Source organism: Puntigrus tetrazona, chromosome 17 (assembly GCF_018831695.1).
Source record: "Puntigrus tetrazona isolate hp1 chromosome 17, ASM1883169v1, whole genome shotgun sequence".
Taxonomy (NCBI): Eukaryota; Metazoa; Chordata; class Actinopteri; order Cypriniformes; family Cyprinidae; genus Puntigrus; species Puntigrus tetrazona.
Window position 1 is genome coordinate 9,264,162 of NC_056715.1, and position 26,317 is coordinate 9,290,478.

Sequence of the window (26,317 nt, forward strand, 5' to 3'; positions counted from 1 at the left end):
TGATACTCAGAAGTTGAGAGAGAACAACTTTAAAAAGAAAAAGTAAAAAAAAAAATATATATTCAAGGACAAATAGTGGGAAATAATAATCTATATATCTTTATATCTTCATATATATATATATATATATATATATATATATATATATATATATATATATATATATATATATATATATATATATATATACCTAAATACAGTACAACACTACAAAAATATGGTTAACGATTAAACAAAACAATATTTTTATTTAATTGTTTTATTAAAATAAAATATTAAGTACAACTGTCTAAAATAATTTATAGCAATACAATAATTTAGCGACATTTAGTGACTTCATCTTGCTTCAAAAAACAAACAGAATTTGTGAATGGATGTCCAAAATATTCCCAACTGGAAAAACTATTCATAAATAAAATATATGAATATATATATATATATATATATATATATATATATATATATATATATATATATATATATATATATATATATGCTTTTAATTAAAGAAATGGGTAAAAAAGAAAAGGGTAAGCTTAGTTTATATTATATAATTAGCTTTATATATGTTTGTTTTAATCTTATTAAAACTTAGTTCCATTCATTTCTCTGCTTTCGTTTCTCTTTCTGTTCTTTCGTTCTCTGTAGTAGAAGATCATCCAGGTTATGACCCAACCAATAACCAAGCCTCCTACAGCCAGAACAGCAGCTGCCCAGGATGGCACAGCATCGCTGGGGCAGTCTGCAGGGAGAGGGGTGCCATCGTTTATTCGTGTAAAGATGTAGGGATGCTCCTGGAGAAGACACGAAGAGAGAGCATTAATTGAAAGACCATGCTTTACTTGTTCTGACAATGGTTTCCACCGGACATTTACTCACCTTTGTGGGACACCGGATCTTACTGCGGTCATATGTGAAATTATTGTAGGTTTGTTTACTGTCCACAGGCTCCAGCTAAAATCAAAACACAGGGTACATGCTGTTAAACGCAGTAAAGCTGATGTGAGGTTGTGTGTATGTATACGCATTTACCATGTTGTTCCAGAGCGCAATTGCCATCTCTGCATGTCCGCGCTCAGAGAAATGAAAACAATCCACAGAGAAGAATGTCAGGTCTGGTGTGCCATCCTAAAGCAGAAAGAGATATTTCATCACCTTGAGACTGAAAAAGAGCTTTTAGCTGTTGAAGTGTGATTTCAAATGCAGTCTCTAAAAGCATCTAACATATTTATATGCACATTTAATGCCTGAGTGTGTTGTGTATGTGTGATGAGGTGTTTCAGAGGTATTTTAAGGGCGCTAACCTCGACCACTGGAACAACAGAGTTCTTGAAGAAGGGCTGTAGCACCACTGCAAAGTCCTGTCTTCCATCATACCGCCCCCCATACACCAGCCTTTCAGTCTCCGTCTGACACATAAAACACCACTTCTATTATTGAAGGTCAAGATAATCCAAGGCCCACTCAGCTAATCAGTCATCAATGAACTGACAACTTGATTGGCTACAGACCTGCAGATCTCTGTTGACCTTATTCATTTCGTTCATTTCTGGAGAGTTCTCACGCGGCTCCAGAAAACACGGACACATGTTCCTGTGACACACACAATTATGAAAATACAGTTGTGCGTGAAAGAATGTGAAAATGCGCACAGATCTTTTGTCTTTTTATTGAATTGTTTACTCTTGCAGGAGGCTGCAGCCCAGCGTGTTCCTCTTTATCCTTCGCAGATCCTTGATCTCTAAGATCTCCACAAAATTTACCAGCACTCTAGGAACCTGCACACAAACACATAAGGACACTTCATAAGTGTAATGGTTTTTATACTGTCCAAACTGAATCTTCTATTCCCTAACCCTAGTCTTTATTCTGTATGATTTGTAGGCTTGTTTCCTCATGAAATCCAAAATCGTCCCCACATGGTTAAAATTAACAGATATTGCTATACTTGTGAGACATTTGGTCATAATGTAGCAAATACAAAGACACACATACGCATATATATCAAAGTCCAGCATTTTCCTGTGTTAAATATATGTAAAAATATGCGTCATGAAAATAATGTCACTGTGGAAAAACTAATAAGGATTCAATTTCCTATTAATTATTTTGATTTTGTCGATTATTTATGAATGTGATCTGGTTTAGTAAATGCATCTCTCTCACCTCATTGTAAAGCATGTCCAGACTATCTCTGATGTGACTGATGTACATAGAAGGAGACAGAGAAGCCTGAGTAGAGAAAAACACAACACATAAATTTTTTTTATTGTTACTGGCTGGTCTTAGATACGAAAAGCAACATTTACAATGACTCATTGGCACATCTCTGTTTGTTAGTATCCAAATTTATTTTAGCTTCTTAAAGGTCACTGCTGTGGTTCTCTGACGCAAGAAGAAACTATTTATGAAGGCGGACTGAGCGCCTTTATATTAAGAATCATCCACTCACCCGGTCATGACAGTACTGGCAAAGGTCATTTCCCCCAATAAATAGTGTCACCAGTTTCCAATCCTTCTCAAAGTCCACGTCCTAAACATGAGAGTAGTGTTTAATTTCTTTCTTAGTATTAAATCAGATTCTTTATTGCACTACAACAATTGGAGGCATTTGCTTTGTCCAGCAAGGAGTTGGAACATGCATACACATATATTACATAAACAAAATTTTGTTTTGTATGCAATTAATCGTGGTTAATGATTTGACAGTACTGGTTTGCTTGTAAAATTCAATTGCAATTTCAGAGTGAAAGTGATTTCTGCAACAGTTTCTTTTCTTTCAGTCACCTTAATAGATTGAATAAGCATACTGACCGTGCTATTCTTTAGAGCTGTGATAAGATCCCTCACTTGTGCTGGTATATTACTGAATAGAGAGAAAGAAATCATTAGCTAAAAGGATACTGTAAATTTAGATTTTCTGTATGTTTATGTGTTTTCCTTACCCTGCTTTGGCACCGCTCACTGCCATATTAAAGCCATTTGATAGTTTACTTTTCCCCTTTGAGAAGCCGAAAATGCTCGGATTGAACTTCTTAAGAATGTCTGATAACACATAGTGACACAAAGCACTAGTCATTTTCGTGTTGTTACACAAGAATCAGTTACACTTTAGTTTTAAAAGTCCACTTCAGACATTCTACTAACTATAAGTAACTTTGTAACTTTGTTTCTCATTCATTTGCAAATACATGACTACTAACTCTCAGAGTAGACTAATACCCTGTTGACTGCTAGTTGACAAGTAGTGGTAAGGTTACTTACTGTTAGTAGAATGTCTATAGCGGACTGTTGAAATAAAGTGTTACCCAAGAATCAAATCGGATAATAAGGATCAGAGGCATTGGAGTCTCTTTCATAATCAATATAACCACAATAGCAACCAATAAAAATTGTTACATAAGGTTATACTGACTTGGCAACGTGGTGACAGTCTCCAAGGTTTCATCTCCACCAATGCTGTCAATTAAATTGTAGACAAAGGACTTGTCACAGACAAAATGTTTAGTACAAAGCAATCTAATAGACTCAGTAGACTGACACAAACTCACCTCCAGGAAACCCCTCGCTCCTCATCCGCAAGCTGCAGAAGGTTTTCAGCTTTTGCGCCAAAGCCGGCCTGACAGATTCAGAGAGAGAGAGAGAGAATGATAATCACACCATGACAAAACATCACAACATTCACAAACACACACACACACTTACAGTGAGTGAATCTCCCAGAGACCCCACCACTTTAATGTCACCTGGACGCAGCCTGTGAACTGAGAAATAAAATGTGATTATGCGCTTACCTGGATACCCAATGAAACAACAAAGCCATAATGTTGCGCTACTTGGACTAAAAGGAAAATAAACCATGGAAGGATACCTGAAAGCTTGTCACCGCCTATAAACTGCATTTGTACAGTTACATAGTTACAATTTCTCCTTTTTTTGTTATTGTTTTTTAAATCAATTATTAATCTCTCTTTATACAAATTAAAATAAATAGATATAATAAACGTAATAAATACAATAAATAAATAAATATAATATGCTCATAAAACATTTGCATAACTCATTACGTGCAATATATTAATAAAATGTTATTGGGGTTATGTTAATACGTAACAGCTCTGTATCTAATATCTTGATATTGAAACACAAAAACAAAGCAACAATGCAATGCTACCTAAATATATAACAATCTATGTTTAATATTATTTGTCTAGTTATTTTCATATTATTTTTATATTACAAATGATGAATTATTCAAATATTGTTGTTTATTTCATAAAATGCATGCAACATTTTTACATTTTGCTATTTTGTAAACAGAATATACATGCATACCAAGAAAAGGAGAAATAGTTGGAGAGTCGGATAGATTTGTTTGAAAAATTAAGCAAATTATATTTCTCTCCTCTCTCTTTCTTACCAGATGTTGGCACAGTGTCGGAGGGTGCTGTGTCCACACATGAGAAATCACTTCCCCAATTCTAAAATGAAATCATTTCATAATACATAACGGTACCCATCATTTCAAAGTTCTATTGTATTTTATTAATGTTGAATGTAATATATTTGTGTGGCTTACATTTGCAGGTGGCGGAGGAGGAGGAGGGGTGTCGTATGTGTAATTGCTGTTGTGAAAGGTCCTCAAATAGGGGGACGACTAAAGAAGAATATTAAAAGGTATTACAGTGTGAATTATAGAGATTAGAGAATTATGAGATTAAGAAAAAAATACATAAATATTAATTATAAATTAAGTATAAAGAAGTATACAATTTGAACCCACCTTTACTGGGCATTTAAGTGGGATACCTGCAGTAAAATCTTCACTATCTGTCTTATTACCTAAAGGTTCCATCTGAGAGAGAGAGAGAGAGAGAATGAATGGAATAGGAAATCCATTTTGATAGTTAGGATGATGTGAAATTACAATATATTAAGAGAGTCTATGGAAATGTATTTCTTTCTGTTAAACTGTATCATCAATTTATTTACAGTAAAAAACTAAATATTAAAAATTAAATACAATATTCTTGACAAACACTTGCATAACAAATTACACACAATATATAAAAAATAATTATCAGCTTATACAGCAACATATCTGCATCTAATCATTTGAACTCATATGCTCACCAAGTTATTCCAGAGAGCCCGAGCCATGAGCGTGTGAGCTTTCTGACTGAGATGAAAACAGTCTGGAGCAAAATAGGAACGGTCAGGTCTCCCATCCTAAAAGTGCAAAAATGATAAAGATAATGAGAACAAATAGTTCAAAAGGATTGCTCAAGGTAATGCGTGATGTAATATTGCTGTGCACCTCCAAAATGGGGAGAAACACATTTCTGAAGAATGGCTGTAGGACCACCGTGAAGTTTTCATGAGTGTCATAACGCCCAGACTCCACCAGCTCCCTCATACCACGCTGAAAATAAAACATAACAGCATACATTGAATACTAATAGGCACTTCAACAAAAATGTTATATGTACATAGAATCACAACAATGTTAATAATATAAATATTTTAAATTGTACATTTGCTTTAAATTGTACATTTATCAGTAATCAATTCATACTGAATATTAATATACAGACGTTGTGTACCTGGTAGGCTCTGTTGAATTCCTGCAACATCTGGAATTCATAAGACCCATCTTTAGGTTTCAGAACACAGCGACACACTATGCTGAAAAAATACATATAACGCAAAGCAAAATAATGTTAGGCTGACATGTACCAAAAGCTTCAGATATCAGTTCTTCTTCCAGAATCAAACTGAAATTTGGAGAGACAGCATATAGGGCAAAACTCACTTGACCAGCCAGGTAGGGCAGCCAAGAGTGGGGTCCTGGTGGAGGCGGCGCAGTGGAATTATATCCAGGAGCTCCACAAGGTTCACCAGGGCACGGGGGACCTGGAAGAGGACACACGATTAAGTCCTACAAGCAGCAGCAATTTACAGTAGCGTTTGGTTACCATTACTCTGGTTTAGCAAGAGCCATCAAACTGATTTTTTGACCATTGTTTCTGCTGCAATCCTAACCTATCATAAAAGCTGAAGGGGTCATATGATTCTCTTTGGTGTGTTACAAGCTGTTAGTGAATAGATACGATCCCTTAGGCTGCAAAGACTAAAGTCTCGAAACCAAAGAGATATTCTTTATAAAAGTTATGACTTGTAACATCTACACATTTTTTTTCCACATTTTTTTTTTAAAACCAGAGCTAAAAATGCCTCACCTCTTTATGTAATATGTCCAGACCCTCACGAATGTACTTCACAATGTTATCAGCAGAATAGTACAGCTGAGAAGAGAGCGAAAGACGGTGATTAAGAGAGATAGTGACAGTAATTGCAGATTTATTACAGAAACTCTGATAATAAATAAAACAGGCTCTATTAATATCGGCGTACAGTATCAGAGCAGTGGGCGCATATGTCATTTCCTCCAACGAAGACCGTGATAATCTTCCAATCATTTTGGAAATCAATTCGCTGAAAAGAGACAGAAATTTTCAGACAGTATGAATGAGGTTCATGTTAAGCACTGCATGTGTGGGTCTGATTTTGCCTATGATGGGGGACTAAATATGCCTCACAGCAATAGTATTCTTAACATATTATAGAAAACAAATAGCTTAAATGTGTGTATTTATGTGTGACATTTTGAGAATGACTAACCGAGTCTTCTTTCATTCTTTTAACGACAGCATGAGCTTGTGTGACTATATCACTGCAAAAAAAGACATTACATTTTACAGCATTACATTTTTTTTATATGAAAGAAATGCTTATGCTTTTGTTCAGCAAGAATCCATTCAACTAATCAAAAGTGACAATAAAGACAATTGCAATGTTAAAAAATAATTATATTTTTAATAAATGCTGTTCTTTTGAATTTTCAATTTATCAAATATTCCTGAAAAAAAGATCATGGTTTATATTAACTAAAATATTAATCATTGTTTTAACAAAGAGTTTTACCAGTCTTAGCAAAAAAATAAGACTTCATTCAAAAAATAAAATGAAATAAATAAAAATAAATAGTATTTCAAGTATTTCAAATAGTTTTAATGTTAAAACAAAACAACTGTTCCATCACTGGTATATAACATGAGAAGCTACTCACTCAGATTTGGCTCCTGGTACTGCTTGGTTCAGAAAACTCTTTGCAGAATTCTCATCTCCTTTTCCCACTGAATAGCCAGTGATTGAAGGATTAAACTCTCTCAATATATCTACATGACAAAAAAAATAACATCAACATCAACACACATAATCAATCTAAATCTGATTTGCCTGAATGTGATAAAGAGGTTGGTAAGGGTACATCTATTTGGCTTCCAGGTTTTTTTAAGAGTGTCCCCAGAATAATATTCAGTTTGACCACTAACTTCACCCCTGTTTATTAATATCACTAAAGAGAGCTTAAAAAGCAGCCTTTTATTGTATAAACTCTTGCATCACCACGATCAGCTATTACGTGGATCAATTTCTGTGTTGATTATATTCTTTATTAATGATTATTCATAAATCACTAATAATAAGAGCATGATAGCTTGTAACATGACAGCTTGCACATACTTGGTAAAGTGGTTATAGTTGTGAGGTTCTCATCTCCACCAATGCTGAGAGCAAAAAATTCAGCCGCATGAGATTATTGATCATTTAGAAAAAATTGTATTGTGCTTATCATATGAATAAAATGAAACTAGCAACATTTGTGTGCAATAAACTGACGGACACTCACCTCCATGACAGGCCGCGATACTCTGTAAGCACACCCAGAAGATTGTGTTGCGCAGCACCCACCCCATTAGCAGCCTGTTTTTTGAGAAAAGAAAATCACATCTTGTATATTCACTACCGTTCAAACATTTTGCAGTCAGTAAGGTTAATGATTTTATGTAGCATTAAAATGATCGGCGACGGTAAAGAAAATGTAGATTTGAGCAAGTGACTTCTTGTAAAAATAATTTGTACAGACTCTAAAATTTCATGTGAAATGCATATTTGTTAAAAAGTTTAAAAAGCAAATATCATTAAAACGTAAAAATGATTACCGTCAGAGAATCACCCATTGCTGCCACCACTTTTATGTCTGCTGGCTTTAAGGCATGGACTATAGAAGAGACAGAAAAAACAAGCTTAAAAAACACTGCTCTGATACTGTATGCTGATATTAACAGAGGCTGTTTTATTTATTATCATAAACAGGTTTGAGATCCCTGTTTACCCGAGGTAGGGATGCTGGGAGATGGAGACCTGTCTTCACAGGTGATCTCGCTCCCCATCACCTGAAAGGTCAGATGGAGCACAAGTTAGACATACTGAAAGTCAACTCAACAGGGAGAAGTTATGGTGAGAATAGACTCACTGGGTGGAGAAATGGAGTGGGATCCTGGTTTTGAGAACTACTGAGCTCAGGTGAGTTATTCTGTGTTCGCAAAAACGGCTTTTCCTGGAACAGAACAACAGGTTTAGTAAAGCATATGTCAGTGATACATAAGTCAGTGATACATAAAGGAAAAAGTACTGAAAGACCTTCACCTTATCACAGGTGAAGGACAAAAACTTGCGTAAAACGTTAAGTTCGGGAAACAGTTTGGTGAGATAAAGCCATATTTATGAACCCGCTCTGATTCAGCAGTTATGCATTATGAATGCTGAATAGGTCATAAATCAAATATCTCCCTCACCTCTGTGGGGCACTGAATGGTGAATTTGCCCCGCCCATCCACCTCAGTCTCGTCTGTCATTGGCTGCAGCTGGAAAGAGAATAGTCAGGATTGGTCAGAAAAAGGGCTCCAGTTCTTCGTCATATAAAGTCAAGATTAGATAGGTGGTTTGGGATGTGTTTCTAGGTTGAATAAGTTTCAGATTAGATGCTATCACTGAGAGCTGATTATCAGTCTTCCCGTTATCAGTCACATCAGGGCCTTTAACACTTTGTACTTTTATAACTTGAAAGTAAAGTGTCCAGGATTTCACCTCTGCATGTATCGGAACAATGTACGCGTGCATTCAATGCATAAATATTAACTTACCAAATTAGTCCACAGTTGTAAAGTCAACAAGCTCATGTCACGTGAAGAGTCAGAATTAGAGGCTTTCATCTGAAAATAGCAAGAAAAGATACAGCATTGCTTAACAACGTGTCACATTATCCTTACAAACTCACTGTAGAGGGATTGATTCAATAGCACAGATTCATATCTGCGGTTTTAGAAGAGCAAATTGAATAAAAAATAAATGTAGTCTCAATACAAGTCTGACTAAGTGAATCACTAGAAAGGTTAGAGTTATATTTAGTCATTTTTGGTTATTCAGTTTCCTCAAGTGAAAGTAAAATACAAGTTTATGTGCACTTTTATTAAAACAATAAATTTGCTGGTTCTGGACTTCATAAATGTTCTTGATGCAATACATGTGCAATATGATCTAATAATATAAAGCAGTGGCCTGTTTAAAATGATCTCTGAGTGCTGCAGACTCACTGGGTTTGACAGTTCGCTGTGCACCGGACTGGACTGAAGCATAACGCTGAAATCTTCCCGGTCACCGAACCAGCCTCTTCTCTCTAGAAGAGCACCGACAGATTCCTGTTCAGAAAACACATACAATGTCTGACCATGTCGAAGTATTTTAACATAGATTTTCAAAAGTGTGTTTATGTATACAAATTGCATGCACTTTACCTGCAATAAAGCCATGATCACTATACTATCGAGTCTGCGTCTGTTTTCGTCATATCCTTCCTCACATTGGAACTGACAAACTCTAAAAAAAGTATAAACACCTTAGTAAACGGTTCATTGCATAATATTATCAGAATTAGACTATGAGGAATGTTGTCTCTTACTGACCGGTCATGTGACAGTCCACCCCAGACAACAACATGAACTAGTGTATGTTTCAACTAGAGAAAAAAAGAAAGCTGTTGTATTAAACAACTCAATATACTGATTGAAAACTATTAAGTGTCTTCACCTTCTTATGAAGAGAGTCCAGCGTCTGTTCCACTCTATTTACTGTTGCATCAATGGTTGCACTCAAGTCCTAAGTACAAGTACAGATTAATATGTAATAAGATTGTTTTTTAAGTTATGTGTAAGAAGTAATAGAGGTTGATAGGATCTGTGGTGAAATATCTGACCTGGTCTGTACACATCGAGAGCTCATCAACTGGTATGAAGAGCAAGAGCAACTTCCACTGAAAAAGAATCACAAGACATGTTAATGGCTCAGAGTAGATTTCCGACGGTTAATAAAATATATATGTCTACCATACTGCAGTGTTTATTTAAGCGATGTTTCATATTGAAGTACATTTACATTTTAAAGACAGTATTACCAGTAACTTTGTTTATTTGTTCCTCAAATAAATACTTCCAAAAGAAAAAGTTGTAATCAATCAATTTGTGTCTGCGAGCAAAGAACAAGTTTTTCCATCCTAAATGCATAATTTGGTTAATGATTAATTCAATAAATAAATAAATTGTGTCACCACCTCGGCTACTAATGCAATGATATAACCTTCGAATTTTTAAATGTATGTAATAAATATCCTCACTGTTCTTAACTAAACGGCTGCATGAATTTTGGGATTGGCGAGCGTTAAAAGCAGCTGTGAACACTGTACACACACTGTAACAACTCACACCATTCTAGTCAATTAGGCTTAGCCTACTGTATAAATAAATAACTGTCAGACCCCCATTTTGTTTTTGCTGTAACCAGGAATATCACACGTTTCTATAGTGACAGTGACTAAAGTAGTTATGAAAGATAGTGATGTCCGCGACACAGGAAAGTCTTATCACAGGTGATGCTACTTATGCCAGTGTGGGGAACAACTCCTGCGGAATAAAACCATTAGATAACTTTGGAAATAACTGTTATAAAAGACCTGACTGTGTTTACCTGAGTGGGGTTACTGAGTGAGTCCATTATGTGCTCTGCTTCATCCATTACGCTTCTGTCACACAAAGACAGTCATTGTAAACACAGGCTATAAAAAAATGTAGCATCTGTAATTAAATAGCGAATATTAATTTCTTATACCTTTGTTCAGGTACAACAGTTGATACATCCGGGTTAAAGATGAACAATATTTCTAAGGCAGAAAAGTAAAATGATGTTATTTTGTTGAGTTTGAGGCCATCTTCCTTTCTTTCAGATACCTGAAAACATATCTTTGTGCTTAGCATGCACCAGTGCATCTGCTTTATTTACTTAATTGGTTATCTGTGCAGTTTTTACATTTTCCCTTTAAGAATTAGGCATTATATACCTTAACTCCTCAAGATAAACCTTAACATTTTACAGAAACACTAAACAATGTTGCATTCATAAGAGGTGAAATAAAGATAGCCGTAGTCCTCTGAGGTTTTCCAGAGGACATCAGAGCAGACAATCATTGATAACTCTATCACAAACAGTAGTGAACAGACCAATAGTATCAGGCCAACCGCCGCAAAACCCAAAACAAAGTTCTTAAGTATGCAAGATAAGACAATATTATCACATTTGATTGAGATTAGGGACATGTTAAAAGGATTTCCTCCTTGTAATAAAACCAATTTTGGCTAAAATAGACTATATGTTTTTTTGTTTTTGTATGTTTTAGCCTATTTTTTTCTGTCAGGTCAAATTACAGAAACTTCAGAAAATTAACATTCAAAAACCAGTGTGCTTGTGTTCTTTGTTCAGACACATGGCAGCGTGTGTATCTCTACTATGGCCTTGACTTTCATTTCCTTTAAAACCTTTATACAAAGATAAATTTAGTCATGCCTGATAATCACACAGAAGCATGTGAAGGGTCTTTGTGAGCTCAATCAATGTTTTACTTAGCAGAAAATAAAAAAGGTAAGTGAAAGCCATGCAGAATCAACAATGATATTTCAATGCAACCTGAGTACAGAACTAAATGCGGGTATTAGTATTATGTGTCTGTTTATTGTTAAAACCTTACCAGATAGCATGTTCAGGGCTCTAATTTCATCAGATCTGTCATAAAAAAACACCCAGTTGAATCATTTTGAGTGGAACAATAATGGATTTTTTCACAAATTAAATCATTTTTTAATCTATGCAATCATATCATGCATATTTATACATTTCTGTTCTAATTTTAACTATGGACTATTTTGTACTTCATTTTTACTTTATTTTAAAATCAGAGCCTGGCCTGAATTTAGGTATTAATTAACTTTAGTTAAACTCATGTGCTGCTCTATGTTGGTAGTCCTTTAAGCTTACAATTCTGCCTTAACTACAATAAAGCTCAATTGATATTTTAATGCACTTGTGATAAATTTGGACATACCTCTTCACATCGGACAAAACCAGCGCAGATACCACAGACACATCCGCTGGCCTCACAGAATGGACTGCAAAAAAGGACAATTTATGCACTAATATCCAGCTTACGGTAGCTGATCATATCTTTTCTCACTTATGTCTTATGCACAAGATTCTTGTAGATTTCTTTACCAGAAATTGGAGAGCTGGGTGAAGGGGATGAAACAGGACAATGCAGAGATTCAACTGCAGAAAAAAAAAATCATACACCTATAGGACGCTGGCACAAATGAACAAATTAGAAAGTTAATAGAAAGCGCATACAGTCTCGCGTCTGCTCCATGTCAGAACAATTATTAATCTCTTGGTAGGCTAAAGAGAGAAATCTTCTAAAATACTATCAAACCAGTCATTAAAAAATCAGGAAAATTACCTAAAGTAGGTTTATGGAAGCAGAGAGGCGAAATGTCAAAAGTGATCAAATACCTGATAAACACATGCATGCTAGAAGTGCCAGGATCGTAATTTGTGCAGCGGAAGAGAAAGTTTTATCTTTTATTCCCATGATGGAAAGAATCATTTTCCTCTGCTTAGAGCCACATGGACTAAAGAACAGTTCTGAAACGTTTAGCGACACCTGCTCTAATATATGACTGTAATCTTCCTCAATCACTCAGACACGCCTCATTTGCATGTTTCAAGGTAGCTGGCATGGAATGTTTTTTTATAGACCTTATCAAGCTGTTTATTGGAAAGATATTGCCTAGGTCTATAGTCCTGTGGTCGGTTGCATAAACTACATAGAGCAGTCTTAAAAGGCATCCAGTATTTACTCTTTAAGAACTGTCATATTTTTTATAATAATTACATGAAAATAATTCAATAAAAATGTACAATAGCCTAATCTGAACCCAAAAAGCAACGCTGGCTACCTGCTAGCTGTTCTTTTTACCTAGGGACCACTCTAAATTGAGCCTGGTTTTCTGTCTTAGGATAATATAACTTTTCTTGACAACTCTACTTTGTTTTGTCAATTTGAATTTATTTGTTCACTCATGCAAAATGTCCTATTTAGCCTACAAAGATTTCTTTTTCAGCACTTCTCAGTTATTAACACAATATACTAATATATCATTTTAATATGAATGCTGTATATAAGTAAACCATTTTTGTTTCTGAAGTGGTATATATATATATATATATATATATATATATATATATATATATATATATATATATATATATATATAAATATATATATATATATATTTTTTTTTATGTTACCATGTTATTATTATGTTTTACTGTGTTAGTTGGCTAATATTTTTAGTTATTTTGTACCTAATTAAAATACCCCAAGAGCAGTGTAAATGAGATTCATTAGAAGGCACAATGTAAAAACATTGATTTTATCGTCAATTACCGTGCCAGTTATTCTAGTGCCAAGTAAAGGCAACCTGTATTTAACCAGTTTTTGTTGCTGTGTGTTTTCAGAGGTTCAAATTTTGCATCTGATTAGATATGATTAGAGATGCTGAGAATGATAAAAGTCATTAAGATTTCCGAAGATTTCCAGCTTCTCTGATTGATAAGATAAACATGTCGCCCTGAGGTTACTAAACATTGGCAGATAGAAGATAACTAATTTGTGTAACATTGCACATGCATACAGCTTAAAATGATTGACATCAGAATGAGATAATTGATGGCTGTGACGTTAATTCAGCCGCTATAACTGGCTAGGGTTAGGCTATGAGCATTGCCAAGTTTATATAAATGAAAAAAAATATAAAACCAAAGTTCAGTTTTCTGGTTGCATTGATAATCGAGTGGCTGAGAGATAAAGGTCAATGACTTCCTGTGTGGATTTGACTGTCGGTGGTCTACGGATCAAAAGGTCAAATCTCAAAATGCATGCAAAGGCATTTGAAAAATCTGAAATACTGAATGTAAAAGCAGTCAGAAACTTACAAAACAATTATAAACACTATGCAGTGCTTCATAATGAGTTTAACCACTAGTTGTATTGTCTGGGTTTATGGTTCAGATATAATTATGATATGATGTATTTAGCCATAATAAAATCAAAATCATTGTGTATTTGCTTGTGACTGCAGCAAGGTGCAAGTTAGGATGCCTGTTAAAGTGATTCCATAAGAAGTCGTTCAAACTAATGAATTTGATTTCTACGGTCTCTAAAGTTTGTCCCAGTTGGTGGATTTTTGGATGGTGAGCAGATCCCGATTTCACATTCAGAGAGCAGTGGGGTCTGCAACAGGTTTGATTATTAATAGCCAGATTCTGGTAGGGGTCCCAGTTTGATTCATAACGCCTTTTGTGCCATGTCTCTGAAGACATCCACAGCCCCGTTGACGTTTTCAGCGGCACTGCTGATATTAATACACAGGTAGTTCTGAGTATGTTCTAGGGACTTGTTATCTAGCATGAAGCTATATTTTAGTCTCGGTTACTTTTTTTGGAATACCGTTAAATTTATCTTTTTGAGGTTAATGACCAAACCCATGTTGTGCAGGATCCCAATTTGCTGTTTTGGGCGATAACGCTATCCGAAAACAACTCTTGACTGCAGAGTCAACTCTACACAAATTTAATCGATTGTTTTGATGTTAGCTTTTTTTTTTCTTGACATGGCACTGGATTTATTTGAACTGAAGAGCCTCCCGTGAAACGTAAAAGGTTTAATATTTGCTTGCGAAATACATACATACTGTATTTTTAAAGAACTACTTTTCGTCAGTGTGCGACCGGCAATGGTTACCCACATCCTTCAGAACCTCTTCTTCTATGTTCGACAGAAGAAACAAATGAATACAGGTTTGAAAAAGGCTATCTTGAGGGTGAGTAAATGATAATGAAGTTGTATTTTTTCGGTGGGCAAACCATCCCTTTGAATTATTCCTAGTGTTGCACTAAAATACTAGCACATGCGCCAGAAGATGGCGTTAAGAAACTGAAATTAGTAGATTTTATCACGCGCTTCGAACGTCTGCTATGATGAATCAGCGCCATCTATTGATTGGCATCGGAACACCTGCCCCCTCACAGAGTCAATAGATGGCGCTGTTTCGCCAGTCGAAGCCGATGGTGGAGGCTCAATGGGGTGGAGGAGAGAGGAGAGCGTGAGGAGAGCCCTGGGTCCACACATCACTGGATGCGGCAGCGGCATGTGGACGGCAGACACACCGGAGACGTGTGTGGGTACTTTATGTTGACCGGTCCGGGCTCTCATAGGAGCGCATGACCCACCGTGATGGCCGGGGGACGCAGAGGACTGGTGGCCCCACAAAACACTTTTCTGGAAAATATTGTCCGACGGTCTAACGGTAAGACACACCACCACATCCGAAGCAGCGCACATGCGGAAAGAGTATCAGCGGTAGTGTCGCAGATAAAAGAAACAGAGAAAAACTTGTGTGTACACAAGTAAGAGATTCAGAGGAAACCTTTACCGTACAGACAACGTACTTTTGACAATATAGGCTACTTAAATAACTACTCAAACTAGAAAGTTTAGGCAAGGTGTATGTTGACGCGAAAAAAATAAATAAAGCAAAACAAAAAACCTTATGCAGGTGCGTTGTAGTGAATGTTTTAAAATAGATAATTTATCTTTTTTTATTCAGATTTTTCTAAAAGAACAGTTATTTTTTTGTATTTTTTTTAAGAATCTATAGGATATGTATGATTTGTTTACATAATGCATAATTGTATTAATATTATTTTTATAGGAGTTATAGCTAGTACTGCTTAAAAACAGTGATGGGCTGCAGGAACATTGTAATGTTGTTCTGTATTCTCTGCGTGACAGCTGCTCGTTCCCATTTGAGTTGTTCTTATGCATCCTTCCATCAGCATGCTTTGTGGGATAGAGAACAACTTTAGGTTAAATTAATATTTAATAGCAATTAATATTTAAGAGTGCTGAAAGGTTGAAAACTGGCTGAAGATCTTCACCAGCTCTACTTGCGAGATCAGACTGTATTCTTGCACCCTCTGCAAAGTCCTTAAAATAGAAATCAAGATCTCTTTTAGCGATGTTTATCCATCAGGACCGCTTTTCTTATTCATGCAGTTTCGTTGCATGCATATGGCCATTTAAAACTAATCAAACATCAGATGTTCACAGCTGCCCAGTGGACCACGTCTGCATTGAACCCCGGTAGAGAGATCTCTAAGATATACTCGTTCATTTAAGTAGGACTGTTAATTTCTGGAAACAATTATGTCTGTATGACCTGCTTGGTCATGGGTTAACTGGCCATCTTGGAGAAGAACATGAGGATAAATTCCTCTTCCTCTATGGTGTTTGTGTATTATTTTAACTCTTTTTCTGTTTTCTTTAACTTCCAGTTTGGACATTATCACATAGACACACAGGTATAAACCTCACTGAGCAGAACACTTGTGCTTTAACCTCTTCCATCCCTCCATTATCTCTCCCCTCTCTTTCTATATATTTTGCTTTCTGCTTTTCTTAACCCCCCCTCCCTCCCTCCCTTTCTCTTTCTTTCTAGTTCCCTTTCGACATTAAATATTGTTCTATAACAATTTTTGTTAATTTACAAATGGATAGTCTGAATTTAAACAAAAAGCTTGACTAAAATATTTCGTGGTTTAGCGTTAATGTGGTTCAACAGTGCTGTTGATATTTCAAAGCTGCTTAGTTATGGTGAAAATAACCACGCAGATGTTGCTCCCTGGTCCTCATTCAGCGCTGACAGCACTTGCTGTAAAATAACAAATGTTGGCATGGAACGTTTTTCCTCCATAGTGGTGCGTGTGTATGTCCACGTGTGTGTGTGTGTGTGTGTTTCAGTGTGTCGAGTGAACTTCCCGTGTTTATGCTCAGTAGAGGAGAACTGCGCTCTTTGGCAAATCCACCACCATGCTTTTAAATTAATTGATATCATAGATCTGAGTTTTCCTTCACTTCTGATTCTGATGCTACCCTTCCACATTTGCTCATCTCACATGTACCCTCCACAAGCATTAGCCATAGAAAGATGAAATGTCTGTCTGTGTTGAAATCATATGTGCAGTGAAAGTGAAAAATGTTGCCATTCGTGTTATGTCTGAATGAGGTAAAGGACATATTTCATTTCGAAAAACAAAAATATCATAACTGATTTGAATTTTGATATGCAGTAGGGGTCTAAAGTCTGGGATTGAAAATCAAATTTAAACCATAGTTTTAACAGGAAATGTAAACGAACGCTGTGAGGTAAAATGTACATGAAAGTCTAAACTCTTTCCAAGTAGCCAAAAAAACCAAAACAAAACAAAAAACAATTCTGTGACACTGATCACACAAAATCCTTAATTTTATGAACCCTACTGTATGCAAATAATGGCTGTGACACTGATAAAGGACATGATGCTGTTTACAGTTTACATATTACATAAGGACAACGCTTATATAAAGGCAATTTATTGCTTTTAAATGCTGGAAAGGTTTTCACTGTCCCTCATTTGTGACAGACTACAGTTTCTAATTCTTTTATATCGGATTACAGGTTGTATAGTGTTACTGTGAGCTTGCTCAAGCTTTGAGATACACTTTGTTAAAAGTGCTACTGGCTTACTCAGCAGCCGCTAAATCACTACTGTCAGCTAATCAGCCAGATAGCCTGCTTAACACGCTAGCCACTAACACACTAACATTGACAGACATCAGATGAAAGGTTAAAGCAAGGTTACAGATATGGAGCCCATTACAGATGACCCTGGCAAAGAGAGTTTTCAACGCAGTCTTTTGTATAATATGCGCAGGAGTAAAAATTCCAGTATAATTCATAATGGCTGTGATACTACAGAACAACACGCACTGACTCTCTGACTACTGTTATGCATTTGGATAATGAAGGGATTAATGAGGGATGTACTGCAGCATGAAGATAGTGCTTGAAAGGTTTGTGAAGATGCTCAAGGTATATCAGGTTGTGTGTTTTAGCTTTTGTTACAGTATTGTGTGTGACAAAGAAGTTAATTTCGTTCAGTGAGAATTTCGGTGCTATAGGAATACAGTACCATTCAAAAGTTTGGGGTTCATAGGATTTTTCAAATTCTTTGGAAAAAAGTCCATTTTATTTGATTAAATATAAAGTAACCAGTAATATTGTATTACTGTATAAGTATTTTATAAAATATTTATAATTTAATATTTAAATTATATTATTATAATTTAATTAATTATATATATATATATATATATATATATATATATATATATATATATATATATATAATATTATTATTATTATAATTGTATTATTTAATATTTATACGCATAAAATGTTTGTCGAGACTTTTTTCAGGATTCTTTGATGAATAAAATATTCAAAAGAAATCTAGCATAGTGTTCAGACAGGCCACATCAGTCAAGCTTGCATCAGCTGTCCCTGACGTGTACCAATTTGGTCCCGACACCTATTACAATCGTCTATTTAAGTCTCGTTCATTCAGCCCCTCTCTATTGCTTGGCTGCACACTCTAACAAACTCTAAAAACTCTCTCCTCCACCCCCAACTGTATGCTTTTATTGTAATAAATATAATTTGATGAAAGTCGTCCTAAATGAACTACATTTATTTGAAATAGAAATTTTTCAAATTTTTCTCTTTTTAGTAACATTTTTTTGCGTTCAACGTATTATTGTGGAATTAAAGTATTAATTTAAAACTTTTGAATGGTTCTGGCCAAAAACCAGAAATGGGATACATGTGCATGACTAACCACAGCTGTTCCTTGAGGTGGGATATGTAGGACAGGATTTTTTTTTAATTGCCGTAACAGTGATAGTTTAGGTGGAATATTCATGCATGGTCAAGCATGTATTGCGTCTTGAATACCCGAAAAGCTTTGATACTACAACCCCGCAAAACTGGCAATTCCAGCAATTAGTTATTTCTCAGACTTGCTAACCCAAACCCATGCACCCTGGCTCACCCCAGTCAATTATATTTAAACCAATGTTTTTCAACCAGATATTTCAATTTTTTAATGCAACAGTCTGTGGGTGGTCTGTGGGCTGCTTGAGGCTGAGACTACCATATATATGTTTCTTTCTGTTCACTTTAACAAAGAAAAAAAAAAACATTAAAAGGCAGGGAACTGTATCTGGACAAAAAGTGCCAGAAGGAACATTTAGAGATAAACTTCTTTAAGTTTGAATGGGTTTGTACAGTAATGTGAGAGTATAACGGGAGACTACTGCGCATTACCATCTTGGGTACAGAGCAGTAAAAAACGAAGCTTAAATTCTCAGTGTTCTCATAAACATGTCAGATCAGTGGCTTCGGGCTGCCGTGAAAATGTCCACCCATCCTGCCTCATGTGACATTACCATAGCGACCGACCTCTAGTCTTCTTACCGTTGACCTTGTGCCTGGTTCCTCTCACCTGTTTCCTCCCCATACCCTCCTGTGCTCTTTCCACAGACACAAACTTTGTGTTGGGAAATGCCCAGATCGTAGACTGGCCCATCGTTTACAGTAATGATGGCTTTTGTAAGCTGTCTGGCTACCACCGTGCTGAGGTCATGCAGAAAAGCAGCACATGCAGGTATCAAACTTAGTTTCATGTACTAGTTTTTATATTCCATCCTATTCATCATATTTTATTCAGAAGAGAGAATGGCATTAACTACAACTAATAAACTATCAATAAACTACTGCTTTTTAATAGTTAGTAAGGTCGTTGTTAAGTTTAGGTATTTGTTAGGATTAGGGGTGTAGAATATGATCATGCAGAATATGTGCTTTATAAGTACTAATAAGCAGCCGATGTATTAATGATAGACATGCTTGTATATGCAACTAGTTAATAGAGAGTTGGTCCAATTCTGTATACATGCTATTTTCCATTTACAGTATTAAATATTGCATTAGATAACATAATACACATGATAGTACAATATTGTTTGCATTGAAGCATACCCACAATACAACCCAGTATACATACAGTACAATATTATATTACAATATGCAATACAATACAGCTTATAGCACTACACTAAACACTATGAAGAGTGGAATATTGGAAAGTAACAGTATGGGAAAGTAACAGAGCAAAATAAGTTATTTATAATTTATTTCAGCAAATAATCATTTTGTTAAGAAATCAGTACTAGTATGCAATAATTGACAGTAAAAAGTAATGGCTGCCGAAAACCCAGCTTTGCCATTACAGAAATAAATAATGTTTTAAAAATATATTAAAATACTATTTCTCAGTATTTCCATTTTAACTGTAAATTGGGTCAAATAAATACAGCCTTGTTGAACATAAGAAGATAATTCTAAAACATAAAATATGTACCGACGGCAACTTTTGAATTCTAGTGTATGTAAGGCTTTTACATATGCCTTATGTAATTAAAAAATGTCCTATCTGGCAGTTTTTGCAGATGTTACAGTAAATGTTAAAAATAGATTTGTGAGGGTGAAAGTAGCTGTCTTCTGTGTGGTTAGTTGTTGAGCTAGCCAGCTTTGAATTCTTACTTTTTCTTGATATGCCAAACACAAGACAGGCTCATTAGCGTTACAGCTCCAGTCTCAAAGAGAAATACATTTGTGGAGTCTCTCAAATCTATCATCTATCCTCCCTCTGTGCCTCTCTCATTATAGTAAAGCAAAGCTGGACTAGTTTTCAGTGTACTTCTCATCGTAACTCAAAAGATCCACAAAGCAACAGACAAATTAACGTTATGACCGTTATCTACACCCAGGTTGTTCTGCTTTTCAACCCATGTGACTTACCTTGTTCTGTGGAACACAAAGGTAGTCATTTAGCATGGTATTTTTTCACTATGGTGACTGGGGACAGGAAAGCCCAGAAGAAGCATAAAAATAGCATAAGATAGTAATGTTGTCATATATGACCTTTTATCATGGCTTTTTTTTTATCACTTTTGGAATTTGACAGCCCCTGGTCACTTGTATTTTATTCAAAAGAGCAGCATCAACATTCTGCTCAACTTTTCCTTTTGTGTTCTATGGAAATTATAAAGTCAAATGGAGTTAAAATGACATGTGAATAATGACAGAATTTAACTTTTAGTCAACCTTTAATATAAAGTCAAGTGAAATTCTGCTTCTGATGGTGTTTCACACTTCTTTTTGTCTCAGCTTTATGTACGGAGAGCTCACAGATAAGGACACGTGTGAGAAAGTTCGGCTGACTTTCGAGAACTACGAGATGAATTCGTTTGAGATCTTGATGTACAAGAAAAACAGTGAGCGTTGTTGCACACACACACACACACACACACACACACACACACACACACACACACACAGAGACACACAAATGAGCTGTGAGAACTGGGAGCAGGAACACAGCAGTCCTGGTGCATAAATTTGTTATGTTAATATATTAATGAATATGCATAAATGTGTAAAACAGAGACAAGACCATTTTTTCTTCAATAGAAAAATAACTTTTCTCCTCCGACATATTGTCTGTCACAGATTTACAGCATGTTTAAATGTGCGTGGTTGTGTTCTTCCAGGAATGCCTGTTTGGTTTTTTGTGAAAATAGCGCCTATACGAAACGAACAGGAGAAAGTTGTGCTCTTCCTGTGTACGTTTAGTGACATCACAGCATTCAAACAACCAATTGAAGATGACTCCTCCAAAGGTACGTGTTGTTCAGATATATGAAGATTTGTGCATTCGAGATTAAATGTTAAACGTGCATAAATTCTGTGTTTAGGATGGGGGAAGTTTGCTCGTCTGACCAGGGCTCTGACCAGCAGTAGAGGGGTCCTGCAACAACTGCAGCCCACCGTACATAAAGGAGAGAATGTACATAAACACTCGCGCCTTGCAGAGGTATGCCTCATACATTTCATTTTACGCCTATGAATGATTCTGGTGTGTATCAGCATGTGTTTGCAACCGCCCATGTCAAAGATCAAACTAACACTAGGAAGGCTATCCTCTCGCACTGCGTGTTTCCAGTACACACACTCCTCCTGCAGGGAGATTAATAAGATATATGGGGCATTTTGGAATAGTTTACAAACCAGCGTTGGAACAAAATTGCAGTCCTAAAAATTCAAATGTGGGGGCCAAAAATACCTAATAATGAATGCATATATTTTTATACATTCTGTTCTAGGCCTAGCTAATTGCACTAATATCTCATACAGGCTGTCATGTAACAAAACTGCCAGATTAGTTTTGTATTAGTTATTTAATCTATAGTGGTAGTAGACAATAAATAACAGTATAATATGACTAATATAAACTACTGTATTTAATCTGCTCCAAGCAATATAGAAGTAAATAGAAAATTGTATTATATTAATTGTATATATAGAGGCATATACAATGATATAAAAAGAGTATATATTTAAATGATTACATTCTAAATCAATTTTAATGCATTTAAATTATTTATATGAAGTAGGTTACTATATTGGTATGCAAATATAAGTTTTTTTATTGAATGGTTTTTTTTGTGTTATCTACCTAAAATTGACAGTAATAATCAAATAAAACACTTTATTTAATTATTTACATTTATTTTTAGTGCTAGATAAGTCAAACTAAATCTTCACTGTAACGTGTCCATTCATTCTTCAATAATATATAATATTAACATATAAAATTAACGTTTTCCAAAATGTCCATTAAAAATACATTTTAGTCAGTCACAAGGCTTCATCTGTACGTGTTAAACAGACGAGACGAGATGTTTAACAGGATGTGATTTTTCTTTGAGGTGAGCCTCCCGTAAGCCGAGACGGGTCATTGCTCTTCCTCTCCACTCAGATAAACGACCATCCATCCGCTGCCTCTCTCTCTCTCTGTCTCTCTCCCACAGGTTCTCCAGCTGGGCTCAGACATTCTGCCCCAGTACAAACAAGAGACACCCAAGACCCCTCCTCACATCATCCTGCACTACTGTGCCTTTAAGACCACATGGGACTGGGTCATCCTCATTCTCACCTTCTACACCGCCATCATGGTCCCATACAATGTCTCGTTCAAAACCAAGCAGAACAATGTCACCTGGCTGGTCGTGGACAGCATCGTGGATGTGATCTTTTTGGTAGATATCGTGCTAAATTTCCACACTACATTCGTGGGCCCGGCGGGGGAAGTGATATCAGACCCGAAACTGATTCGCATGAATTACTTGAAAACCTGGTTTGTGATTGACCTGCTATCCTGTCTGCCTTATGATGTCATCAACGCCTTTGAGAATGTGGACGAGGTCAGTACGACACACAGATTCATTTACATACACACACACACACACACACACACACACACACAAACAAACATAGAAAAAGGATTAATCATAAATGATAAGATCTGCTCATTGTTTTTACTCTGATTTTCGAGTATGAAGTTTATTACTATTTTCTAACAGTGGAGGAACATGGACTTTATGTAAGATGCTGCAAATTATAGGAGTAGTCCAAAGATTTGTATTATTAGCCCGTGATTTATTCTCCCCTCCAACAATCCAAGGTTTATATGACTTTCTTCTTTCAGAAGAATACAATGAGAGTTATATAAAAAAGAAATTCTGGTTCTTCCAAGCTTTATAATTTCAGTGAATGGGGTTAAAAAAAATATGTTACAAAAATTGCACCAGACGGCTCTGGGGGGTTAATAATTGTATTGGTCATTTTTGAAGGGTAGGCAAATAACTGGGTAATATTAATTTTTGAGTGAACTATCCCTTTAAGTAGGCTTTTATGTATTACAAATATAGGCAAGGTGAAATTCTCCACCCAGTGTACTCTAATTTCAATATAATTAAAAAATATTTACTGTCTGCAGATCTTTTTACTCTGTGGCATTTGGTCAGGCAAGCAAATAACCCTGCTACAAATATGTTTATATTTATAGGCCGACCTGAAGGTTAACAGTAGGATTTTTCAGATGGATTCAGATATTGCAGGAAGGTTTTGTGACTAAGTAAAGTTTATTACTTTATACAAACTACAATAGTATAAACAAACTGAATTTAAAATCTACTAATTAGAGTAGTTTAGAATTAGTTTTCCACTGTAGTCACATTTTATCTCATAGATTTAAAAAAGAAAATATCTTGATTTTGCATTAACTACAGAACTTATCTCAGTCATTTAAAAAATGCCACACGTGACCTTTAAATTTTAATTGTTTGTTGTAAGACTTCTTCGTATTCTGTGTAGCATCTGCTCTGTTTCAGAGTATTCTAGTGGTGGTTATCCAGCAAGCGTGATCTCAGATCAGTGTCACGAAGTAAATCTCTGGAGAGATTCAGAATCAGTTTATCTGATTTGGTCTACACCGATTTGGGAGGAAAATGGTGCAGTTAAGCTGAATGGATTTAAATTTGATAAAACTAGATTGTGAGTACTACAAACTTACTGTATGGGGACCTGAATGCATTATCAGATCAGACACAATATTTAACAATAAACAAACACACACTCAAGGGACAGTTGAAGTGGAAAACATTTTATGTCCCATGCGGGCCTGGTAATAGACATGAATAATGCCTTTAAGAAAGGAACAAACTGAAGAAAAGCACTGGACTACCCTGCTGGCTCTCATTACAGAGAAAACCTAGCTAGCATTGATGTTACAACTCAATAGTCTAGAGGAGATCTTAATAAGCCGCTACCTAGGGTCTGCTCATTACTATCTTCAGATTTTATTTTAAATGCACCAAGGGGAAGGACAGCAACAAACTATATCCAAAAGTATTTATACATAGACACACTTTGCGACGATTTTTCCATATTTAGCTCAAAACACCTGTTCGGAATAGCTATTAAACCCGTGCATATCTTTACAAGTGGTGATATAACAGCCCTGCAACATTAAACTGATCATTTGTCTGAGTGCTTTGTGTGAGGGATAGTATTTGAGCTTGTAATGGAGCAAATCTTTGGTGCTAATTAATATTGATCAGGACGTGTGAGAGTGAAGCACACAAACCCTTTCATTGATCTTAGGCTAAGAGTTCATTTCCATGCTATCATATTTACACTTAGAATTTTTATTCAAAGCATTTGAGCGCTTTTGAGCAGAAGTATTTGCGCACCTCACTTTGATTCTCTTGCACTCGATGGACACGGGTGACTGTATGGTAAAGTTAGGATTGAATCGATGGTTTGGGATTCTCTCTGCTGGTGAGGTTGGAGTCGGGGCACTGGATGAAGCTTTTGCTCCGGATCAATCTCTGACCGTATAACGATTTAAACTGAGCTGTCTGTCTGCATTTAATTGAACTCACAATCAATTTCCGCCACTGCACAGAGGTTGAGCGCAATCTCTGGCCGATGTTAACTACCGTCACACCTGCATTCCGCAGCATTCAAAAATGATTTGTGCTTAAAGGGATAGTTCACCTGAAAATGAAAATTGGGTCATCATTTACTCAAAGTTAAATTGGGCATGAAGTAAAAATTCACAATTTAACTCATTTATTTTTTTTTCAAAATACATGTTATGTCATCAGATGCTAAATTTACTTTTACATGTTGTTTGAACTGAAACCTGCAAACAACCACCCATCGTGCACCAAAACGAGTAAACTATAAAAAAGCTGTTTTATGCTATAATTGACACATTTTTACAAAAGTATGTAATAGACTCTTCATTTCATCAGCTTGTGGATAATGGGCATCTGATGATCCCGTTAAATAAAACAAATGAATTCATTTATACATTTTTGACCTCACATGATGTTGAATTAAAATGGCATAACATATCTTCCAGTGAAAATGTCATACTTCCCTCCGGTAAAATATGCAAGTCTACATTATTCCGGAATCGGACTCATTTAAAAATAGACGTTGTCATTTCAAAGCAGTACTCAGTCTCTGTGTCATTTGAATACGTCGCTACAAACAGCATTTTCAAAATGATCCACCTGGCAAAGCATCTTCAAAAAGCTACTTTTTTGCTGGACAAAAATGCCATCTCAGTGTGAACGGAAGACTGAAATGTACAGAAAAGAATGCATTTTCCAATGTATCCA

The 26,317-nt window shown here is 35.7% G+C and overlaps 2 protein-coding genes across 5 annotated transcripts in view; one reads left to right on the top strand and one right to left on the bottom strand.

Moving 5' to 3' along the window:
* Window positions 1-492: 492 nt before the first annotated feature.
* plb1 (phospholipase B1) lies at window positions 493-12,949 on the bottom strand. The gene is made up of 42 exons (XM_043262313.1): window positions 12,793-12,949; window positions 12,499-12,552; window positions 12,332-12,395; window positions 11,978-12,012; window positions 11,065-11,116; window positions 10,924-10,978; window positions 10,157-10,213; window positions 9,991-10,059; window positions 9,867-9,919; window positions 9,699-9,780; window positions 9,498-9,602; window positions 9,048-9,116; window positions 8,700-8,768; window positions 8,378-8,461; window positions 8,237-8,297; window positions 8,064-8,122; window positions 7,751-7,824; window positions 7,585-7,628; window positions 7,130-7,238; window positions 6,682-6,733; window positions 6,415-6,495; window positions 6,240-6,305; window positions 5,813-5,913; window positions 5,604-5,685; window positions 5,318-5,422; window positions 5,134-5,229; window positions 4,784-4,855; window positions 4,580-4,657; window positions 4,421-4,481; window positions 3,706-3,764; window positions 3,552-3,619; window positions 3,416-3,459; window positions 2,946-3,045; window positions 2,815-2,866; window positions 2,453-2,533; window positions 2,167-2,232; window positions 1,684-1,778; window positions 1,512-1,593; window positions 1,305-1,409; window positions 1,033-1,128; window positions 880-954; window positions 493-794 (listed from the first exon to the last, which is right to left on the bottom strand). The coding sequence occupies exons 1-42, from the start codon at window positions 12,884-12,886 to the stop codon at window positions 585-587; spliced, it is 3,216 nt and encodes a 1,071-aa protein (XP_043118248.1). The 5' UTR covers window positions 12,887-12,949; the 3' UTR covers window positions 493-584.
* A 2,511-nt stretch (window positions 12,950-15,460) lies between these two features.
* Window positions 15,461-26,317, top strand: part of kcnh1a (potassium voltage-gated channel, subfamily H (eag-related), member 1a) — a 45,369-nt gene continuing 34,512 nt past the window's right edge. For 2 of the 4 annotated variants that reach the window (XM_043263096.1, XM_043263098.1), the window contains exons 1-7: window positions 15,461-15,650; window positions 16,678-16,704; window positions 19,764-19,887; window positions 21,453-21,559; window positions 21,836-21,964; window positions 22,040-22,158; window positions 23,156-23,548. In XM_043263096.1, the coding sequence (XP_043119031.1) occupies window positions 15,578-15,650; window positions 16,678-16,704; window positions 19,764-19,887; window positions 21,453-21,559; window positions 21,836-21,964; window positions 22,040-22,158; window positions 23,156-23,548 (972 nt within the window). In that variant the 5' untranslated portion in view covers window positions 15,461-15,577. The remainder of the gene's footprint in view (window positions 15,651-16,677; window positions 16,705-19,763; window positions 19,888-21,452; window positions 21,560-21,835; window positions 21,965-22,039; window positions 22,159-23,155; window positions 23,549-26,317) is intronic. The other 2 variants (XM_043263099.1, XM_043263100.1) reach the window with 1 other exon arrangement.